Here is a 9136-nt window from a genome sequence, read left to right as displayed (position 1 = left end):
GGTGAGTGTGAGGCGAGCTAGTGCCCAAAGAAACTGCACTTAACATGATAAAATGCGATGACAAGGAAGTGCATGGACGCTCTCATTGCGAGTAACCAAATTATGCAGGTGTGTTTACACCCACATATTAGACGTTGCACCCCAAGGAGCCCCCCAGGTGTCTTGGACTGCGGCTCCCATCAGGCCTCAGCAGCATAGTCGACGGTGAAGGATCTTGGGAGCTGTAGTAGTACAAACCCTCTGGATCGTGGCCACTTACTTTTGAAAACAAGTGGGTGGTGTTTCTTGATTTTCCTTAACTCTGGGTTAACAACATTTGGTAAATAGACCGAAGGCTGACCGGGTCCCAAATGTGTACCTGACATGACATTGGAAGTGTTTAGTACAACGGTGACATTATACCTTTATGACTTTTGTTTTAGACGAATTGTTCACAGTATAAAAGGTCACAAATTGTAACCAAAAGCACTACTTAAAAAAAGAAAAAAAGTATACCGTTGCTGCATAGCAGCTTCAGAAATAGCAACAACGTTCACATCATATACATCGCCAAACAAAACATATGCGGAAATGTAGCTGTGTCTTTTAACCACACGCTCCAAAATACCCAAAACGTCACCCACGATGACTCAGAAATGCATAACTTTGAAAAGTATCAAACTTGTATTCTTTCAAAATTACCTACATATCAGGCATGGATAATATGTGACTAGTTTAACCTAGAACTTGCCTTTAAAATGAACAGCTAGTGGGGTATAACATGCAGGGAGAAAGGTTCACTGTCGTTTGCTTGCCTGGCCCTGCCTCTGGGCCCTTTTTTGACTTGAACCTAACTCCGTGGTCTTCAAATGTGGGGCTGGCCCCCCTTAGGAGGACCCGAGTGATGTCCAGTGTGGGCGCAAAGCTCTTCCAAACGGGATTACATGACTGCCTTCAATAGAAAATTCAAGCATGTTGTGTGGGGGGTAGCAATAATGCTTTACCCCAGAGAGGGGGAGAAGGAGGCTTGGGAGCAGCAGATTTACTCAAGGGGGAGGGTGGGGCTGAGCTTGCTAGGATAGGAATGTGTTTCTATCCCCACTCCACTCCCCCATTCCCCCGTTGTATGGCCCTGTGTGTTTTCGTGCGTGCTCACCCCCCCCCCCCACCTTTCATCATTCTGATATCAATAAAGTGAATGTGATGAAATTGCGTAATAATAACACCTGGTATTTACAGCAGTGCAAAACGATGGAAATGCAGTAGTAAACACTTAGTAACAACCAATTATTCTTATTTTAAAACTTAGTTTGCAGGTTTAAATGTGTTTTGCATTACCTCCACGTCCACTCTTCCTCGTCACAGTACTGACAACCCTCCTTTCCCTCCTTACGGGGACGGCCCCATGCTGTGCCTTGAATATGTTAAACTGGAAGCGGGGGATTAAGGGGAGGAGTTATATAGAAGAAAATAACTAGAAGAAGGTCCTGTTTCAGAGGCAGGGGCCTCTCATGAAGTAGGTACTGTGACGAGGAAGAGTAGACTAGAAGTAATGAAGATTACTGGTAAGTAATCAGAGAATCACTGCAAATGTACTGTATAGATACTGTATAGTTACTGTTCAGCAGCATGTGTCCCTCATTCATATATGCTTTTATCTTCTCTGGCCTGTAAGCGTGTGTGGAGCATGCATGCAGTGCTACAGCAAAACACGTTGGGACAGGTAGTCAAAGTTCAAGCCAAAAAATATGCAAGTCATTCATTTTTTGGAAATCAAAACTTTCAGGATTAAACTTTTGGTAGTAAATTACTTAGTGGCAAAGAAACATAAGGCAGCAGGGATATGTCCTTCTGTTTTCCAGCTCTGAGAACAAAACGAAAAAAAATACACCAATCAGTGGCCATGGAGGGGTGAGCACTATAGAACGGAGACCACTCAGGGATCAGGGGTTCACACGTCTTCTTTATTCTCTCGTTCACCTGGTACTGCCCCTCCCTTTCCTGTCATGTGAGCCTTGTCCCAAAGGCAGTGATCAAAGTGGGCGGGAGCAGTGCTCCTCTACTTTTTTAAATTCGGTTTTACTGTTGCTATACTCTTTATTTTAAAAAGAAACCGTTCCCGAATGGTTTTGTTTTAAAATGACTTTGTAGGAAGAAGTTGAAAAGTGCACTAAACGTCCCCTTAAACAGCAGGCGCATTGGTTTAGGGGTTTGTGTGGGAGTGGGTGTGGCGATGGGGTTTGTGGGGCGCAGGGACAGGCCAGCAGGGAACATAGTCCTACTACTTGTTTTCGTACACTTTGGCCACTGTCCACACAGGAGAAGGGCAGTGAAACAAGGCAGGACTGACAAACACTGGAACACGGCAAGTACCCCAGGAGAGGTTCAAGGAAAACAGAAACCTCATTGGCACGGTTAAGAACACTTCTGATGCTCTACATGTGGAAGTCATATTTTAAACCCTGCTGGCTGTGGATGTATTTGACTTACTGCCACTTACATGTTCTCCATGACTGTGTTTTTTGGGCAATAGAAATAATATCCAAATACGGCTGAACTAAAGCACTGCGTGCATGTGTTTCAGAAACGTGGCGGTCTGCTGTAGGGTGAGACACACCAGCTGAGTCTCTGGCCCAGAACCAAACCCACACAAAGAAGCCCATTGATAAGGCTCTAGTGCTGTCTGACAAATCAGGCCTCTGAGCAGGTGTTGCACATCGACTTGCTATCAGGAACTGCAGGAACTTATCCCCCGGGAAACAAAATGTCCCTCATTAAATATGAGTCCAATAGCCACCGCCCTCCCCCAAGACCCAGCTTTCTTTGTCCCTCAATAAAGGTGTACGTAGCTCGATATAGGGTTGTAAGGAGACTGTATTCGCAGGGCTCAAATCAAGGGTACACGCGGGTGAACAGAGTCCCCCCATTTTTTTTCAGAAATCCCCCACTTTTTTCAGAGGGGACCTTGATATGCTAATTTTTGGTGATACCACATTCAATTGGTATATTAAAGTGCCCCCCCACACTTGACCCCTGGGTGGGTCATTGTGGAGACTGGATACTTTATTATAGAGGGCAGTAACTACGGGTGTCAAGTGGTCCCATGTCAGCCAGCCCTTACTACTTAACAAAGAGTACTTTACACACTGGCACTTGGAGGGCTTTAATCATGAACCCACATAAGTACATGTATAAGATATACCTAGCTACACAACGTGTAGTTGTGATACTACAAGTTACAGACTGCAAAGTGGCGTCGACGGGGGGAGCGCAAGTTACTACCCGCTATTTCTGAATACAAACCTTGCGCAATGCGGCCCACCTTAAAAACATCCTGGAGGCGTTAAACCTTCATGCCTCAACACAGCTGTAGTGTATGAAATACCAAGGCCTGCAACAATAGGAGTGTGTGGATGCAACGTTCATAGACAGCACATCAACGTCTTGCAAGCTTTCAGAAAATTACCCAAATGACAGCATGCCAACATTGCATGCTTTCCCCCACAATTGCATGCCGTCAGACAATCGGTGCGCCCCTTGAGCTCTCAACTTGGGCACAGCGCTAGATTCCTGAAATCTCTGTGATGTCTACAAAGGTTCCTTTTTAATGCACCCCTCGCTCTACAGTCTCCATATGCGGTCCCTGGTGGAGTTCCAGGGGTCTCAGATGTAGTGCCCCTGGATTGGGAACATCATTGGCACGGTGGCCTCCATTTACCAACTATAGTTCACCCTCTTTTTTTGGCAGCTCCAGAGCGAGTTTTCGAAAGCCAGGGTGCGTGGTATAAAACACAATAACATACGACATGCAGGAACACTGGGCCCACGTCCCAAGCTGGGACGGCAGTCCTTAATTTGAAGTCCCAAACGTTGTCACATGTTCCTTTAACTCTGCGTTTCAGCATGGTGTCTCTTAATAATTTTGAAGGTGCAAAACGAAAGGTCAGGCGTCCATGCTCCAGCGGGGTACGCCAGCTTTGAAAAATCAGGACCATTAATTCCCCACCAGGCCTTCAAAACAAGGGACTGTGCCAAGACAAGCACCCAACTGCCAGGCCTGTGTCCCCAGTTTTCAAAACTTAGGTCGATGTTTCCATAGAAAAGGAGCATTCCCAGTTGTGTAGGCGCTGTCTTCTCGTTAGTGGTTTTTGGTGCCCTTCCTCGACTTGGGGCCCCCTCTCGGTTGCAGCCTCGAGCAGGCAGTCTCCTTTGATAGTCTCCAGAATGTCTCTCAAGCTTTTGGGAGAGTCTATTAAAATCCAAGGGCCTTTGAGAATGTTCGAGAAGCCTCGTGCTCCGCTCTCCACACCCTGAGAGTGTGACTCGACGTCTGTGATTGGCTCCCTCAGCTGCCTGCAGCGCCCCCCGGCGGCGGCGGCGCCCTGGCCCCGCGTATCCGCGCGGCCAGCACGCAGGCCAGCACGATGCCCAGCACCTGGGTGGTGGCCAGGCCCAGCGCCGCCGTGGCGATGTAGAACATGTTGTCGCTGACGAAGTCGTGCACCTTCTTGAAGCAGCCCTCGCGGTGGATGCCGCCGCCGCCGCCGCCTGCTCCCTGCTCCTCCCCCGCGGAAGGCAGCGGGCTGTGGCGGCAGCCGCGGCGCCTCCTGCAGCAGCTGGCCGGCACCGAGCCGTTGCCGCCGCCGCCGCCGCCCCCCAGCTCCTGCTGCCGCTCCCGGGCCCAGGCGGTGTCCAGCCAGTCCCGGTAGCTGTCCACTCCGCAGCAGCGCAAGGTGCGCTGCAGCGCGTCCAGCGCCTCGGCGCGCTCCTCGTGCTCCGCGTAGGTGCGCAGCGCCTGGCGCAACCCTCCGCGGAAGCCCTCGGCGATGTCCCGCCGGTAGAAGAGCGCCGAGAGCCCGGCGCCCGTCCCGGCCGCCAGCGCCGCCGCCTGGAAGAGGCCGAAGGCGCGCAGCAGGCGGCGGCGCTCGGCGGCCGCCGCGAAGCAGCCCAGGGCGCCCCAGAGCAGGAGCGCGGCGCCCGCCGCCAGCAGCAGGACGGCGGGTGCGCGGGGGTAGCGGTGGCTGGAGAGCTGCAGGTAGCCCGAGAGCGAGACGTGGGCCCAGAGGCCGGCGCTGAGCAGGCTCAGGCCGGCCGCCCACAGCACGAAGCTGAAGGCCATCAGCGAGAGCTTGAGCAGGGCCACCGCGCCCCCGGCCTGCGCTCCGCGCGGGGCCCCGGGCTGCGCTCCGCGCCGGTGGCCTCCCGGCAGAGTCCTGACGGGGCGCGCCGCTTCCAGGTCGCTCTCCAGCCTGCTCCGCGTCGCCGCCCCCGGGTAGCTGCTGAGCGCGGCCAGGGAGTTGTTCCTGCGCAGGGTGTGCTGCGGCAGCCCCTGGGGGTAGCAGGCGGCCACGCTGGCCCTGCGCGGGGATGGGGCCCGCCGCGGGGACGGGGCCCGCCGGCCAGCGCGCCGCTCACCGGGCAGCTCCAGAGAATCCCGCCTGCCCGCTCCCGGCAGGGCCGCTCCTTGAGGCGGAAAGTCGCCGTCCATGCTTTCTCAAAGGACGGGAGCCCAGGAACCGCTCGCTCTCCCGGTGCTAATGCTCCTTATTCTCATCCTGGCCCCGGAGCTCGGATCCTGGGTGCCGTGTGTGTCTGCCCCGCAGTGCCACCGGGATCTCTCCACACAGCCGGGCTGCACCAGGGATGCTCTCTCCCCCACTGCCGCCTCTTAAACACCGAGGTGCTCCTGAAGGCAGCTTCTTCGCCGGGGGGGCGGGGAGGGGATAGATTTATGGACTAATAAAGGGAGTGCTGTGCCTGGTAAAATCGATGCCTCCCGCCTGGAGAGCAGGTTGGGCGGGTAGTAAAGGGCTGCTGCTGGGAGAGGGAGATTAATGTCAACCAGGGCTAATCCCACACCACTGCCATGCAATAAAGGCAGCCACGAGCCAAGGGACAGGGATTTAAAGATCGCCCTGCTGGAGCCAGCCCAGCCTTGTTCTGCCGCGCGTGGCCTGTCATGTAACAGCGCCTAGAGGCCTGCAGGCTCAGTGCGCTTTATAAATGTAAACAATAAAATATGCAACTGTAAGGAAGTCATTAAACTGGTTTCTGCCCACGGTATTGTCATGATTACTCCTTCGCTCCATTCGTGATCAAAAATTCGTTTTGATAACGCTCTTCGTGACCGTTTTGTCTCGGGTCTAGGCTCCATAATAACTGATGTTACTTACTTGCCAAACCAAAAATGTCCTATTTTTTAACCACTAATGATGGAAGGGCTGATTTGGCCTCCTTGTTTGTCACATGCAAAGCGCTGAACTCACTGAGCTGTCTCCCCTTCTTAAAATCACCTGAATGTCATTTTTAGACCATTCCCTGCCTTCTGTTGCTGGTGAAGCTTTGTGTAACTGGCCTTTTGGGAACATTATTTATAAACGCAGCTGATTTTTTTCTGCGCCTGCAGGTATTCATCCAGTGTTTAAGAAACCCTGATCCCCAAGTCTGGTCCTTGAGAGCCCAAACCTCACCAGGTTTTCAGGATAAACAACTCCAATTTTGATACACATTTGTATCTTGAAAACACGAAGGGGCCTGGATAAATAAATACAGGCCGTAAAGCAGTTCACGCCTTGCTTTACTGCTCTGGGTCATTTTAACAATGTTTTGCAAGCAGAGTGGGAGACAGGACGAGGAGTTCTCTTCTCGTGTCTTTTTATTCCCCTGCTCGCGTGCTTCGCTCTCAGTCTCAATTTCTACCCACAGTGTGTGGTGTTCATTTATCGACCTTTGAGAAAATTGACAGGCTGGGCCAGGCCCTGCCGCGGTTTGAAATTGCGTCAGCAGGCTCAGCATTGATGTCAGAATGAGTGCTCCGTTTGCTTCACTATCTGACTAGCTGTACCGTTATTGGAGGTGTTGACTATGCTTTGGAAATATATCCTCTATCTATCACCATAGCTGGCCTGCGGCAAGCCTGGGCTTTTATTCTGGCCCCGGTTGCGTTTGTCCTGTTATCTGTGGGATGTTATTTCTTCTCCTGCCTCGGCCAACTCGAACCGCTGGAAGCTGGTCATCCGCTCGAGTACTACCTGCATGTTGCGGGTGGTCCTGCTGGTCTGGAACACTTCTCGTTTGTGGGCACCATAGTGTCTGGGTTTGTTGTTGAACTTCGGCTCGCACTTTGGTTATGTGTATTATTGTGTCCCTGAACTATGGCACTGAGTTTTTTGCCCTTGTGAGAGGTGAAGGCTGAGGTTTCTCCCGGCTGGGTTTTTGAACCGTGTGGCCAGGTGCGGCTGATGTCAACGGGAGGGCTCAGATATTTGTGCTAAACAGGCCCGGCTCTGTCTTTCTTTGAGGGTTCGACATGTGCAGGGAATACGTCCTCAAACTAATGGAGGCAGTTGAGCTGCGTTTGTTATGGTCTGGACTAAGCTCTGGAACCACCCTCGAGTGCGCATTGTAAGCTGCAAAAACGCTCTGCTTGCTGTGCAGACGTGACTGCTTGATTGTATGACCGGTCTTCGCTCTTTGTTCCAGTTCATTGAACCGTTAGTGAGGCTGGCTTGCTGTTTGCCTGTGTGTGTGTTTATTTGGGACCCTGGTTAGTTGGGAATCCCTCGGGGGTATGTGGAGACCTTGTCTTCTGTTGTCCTGTGGCGGTTCTCTCTTACTTATCTTGCCGTGGTGACTTTGGTGTCATCGCCCCCTCTTCACCTGGCTCCTTACCACTAGCCCATAAATGTCCTGCATGCTTCACTACCTTAGTAGTGTTGTTGCAACTAGGTCACCTGAGCACAGGTTTTCCTCAGTTGCTCATTGTTTCGAAACCCCGTTCAGGGTTCTGTGTTTATTCTGCGTACATAGAAATATTTGGCAAGCTGTGTTTTGGATAGCTGCTTGTAGTAATATTTGGCAAGCTCCGTTTTGGATAGCTGCTTGTAGCTGAAGATCCGTTTCAACGGGTTCTCCTTTTCATGGCCTTTGTTTCTGGCTGATGCTGCTACGCCTTGGCTTGTGTGTTGGCCCTGCCCGGCTTCAAACTGCATCAGTAGGCTCTGTCCGGGTGTGCAAAAATTGTGTTTTTGCACCGGATTTTGTGCAGGTGGTTTCCCATCAATTTGGCAATTCGAAAGACTGCCATGGCTGTGATACTTTTAGCTTGTTGCATGCTGGCCATGATCTACCCCTTGTTTGTGGTTGGCATGTTCAAACCTTGCTGTGCCATGTGCTCTGCTAGTCGGGGTACTCGGTTCATGGCTGGTTACACCATTTGTCGTGTATGCGCAAGAGACTTGATCCATGTGTGATTGTTCTTGTTCGAATATCAGATGTGTACTGTACTTTTTTGCTCTCATTTGACTTGAGGTGGCTTGCCGGCTGCATGTTGTTACTGATCGACCTCTGCTTCAATAGTTGCGTTAATGGACAAACCCTTAGCGATTTTTAATGAAGGTTGGGTTGCTGCTATTGGTCATGCTTCCAGTTTTCTCGCTGGAGCGCACTGTACCTGGTGTTGTCCCCCTTTCTAGTGAAGCTATTGCGCTACTCTGTAACCGGGGACTGGTGCAGCAATTTTACCCCGCATAGAAACAGCGAAGACTGTTTGTTCATGTCTGGTTGCCCCTCATCGGCCTGAAACCGATATGCCGCACCCCGTATCAGGGTGTAATTCAGAGATTTTGCCGTTTTAATTTCTGAGTGGCTTGGGTAGATGTTTCTTTTACTCTGTAACTGATGCGCCCCTGGTAAGCTAGTCTGGCTGCTTGTATTTTGGAAAGTTGCACGGACTAATTGTTTCCACCACCCGTGTTTCCTTATGTGGTAATAGCTTATCATGGTGTCTTGTGGGTAGTAAGCCTCACACTTATGGGTTCTTGCGGTTTTCGTTTGGGAGCCATTTGTCTTGTCTGTTTGTAGCATAGGATCACAAACTTTTCATTTTATAATTTTAGGCAAACCTGAGATTTGTGGCTGCCTTAAATGCAGTCCAACTCCATGCTGAGATTTTGGTTGTCATCCGTTTGGGTTACTGCCTGGCGCTGTGCCCCATATAAAGTAACAGTTTGCCTTGGAAGGCTGGCAGAATATTATTCGTGGTCAATGAAAGTTTGTATTTTTATACTTATTAGCTGGCATGGTGTTCGTGCCAGTTATGAGCTTCATACCTTACTCAAAAACCTTTGCCTGCCCCTGTCATGTGAGTTAGTAATAT

The 9136-nt window shown here is 51.1% G+C and overlaps 1 protein-coding gene across 1 annotated transcript; it reads right to left on the bottom strand.

The window, feature by feature from the left end:
• Positions 1 to 1724: 1724 nt before the first annotated feature.
• LOC138513209 (tetraspanin-7-like) lies at positions 1725 to 5811 on the bottom strand. The gene has a single exon (XM_069627855.1). The coding sequence runs from the start codon at positions 5465 to 5467 to the stop codon at positions 4325 to 4327; it is 1143 nt and encodes a 380-aa protein (XP_069483956.1). The 5' UTR covers positions 5468 to 5811; the 3' UTR covers positions 1725 to 4324.
• Between the last annotated feature and the right edge of the window lie 3325 nt (positions 5812 to 9136).

Source organism: Ambystoma mexicanum, chromosome 12 (genome assembly GCF_040938575.1).
Source record: "Ambystoma mexicanum isolate Mex_15411 chromosome 12, UKY_AmexF1_1, whole genome shotgun sequence".
In the NCBI taxonomy this organism is placed as follows: domain Eukaryota; kingdom Metazoa; phylum Chordata; class Amphibia; order Caudata; family Ambystomatidae; genus Ambystoma; species Ambystoma mexicanum.
Note: the sequence above shows the minus strand (reverse complement) of the source record. Positions and strands in the feature narration are given on the sequence as shown.

Bases quoted from the DNA above. Each gene is read 5' to 3' on its own strand.
- LOC138513209 (XM_069627855.1), bottom strand. From the start codon at position 5,467: ATGGACGGCGACTTTCCGCCTCAAGGAGCGGCCCTGCCGGGAGCGGGC.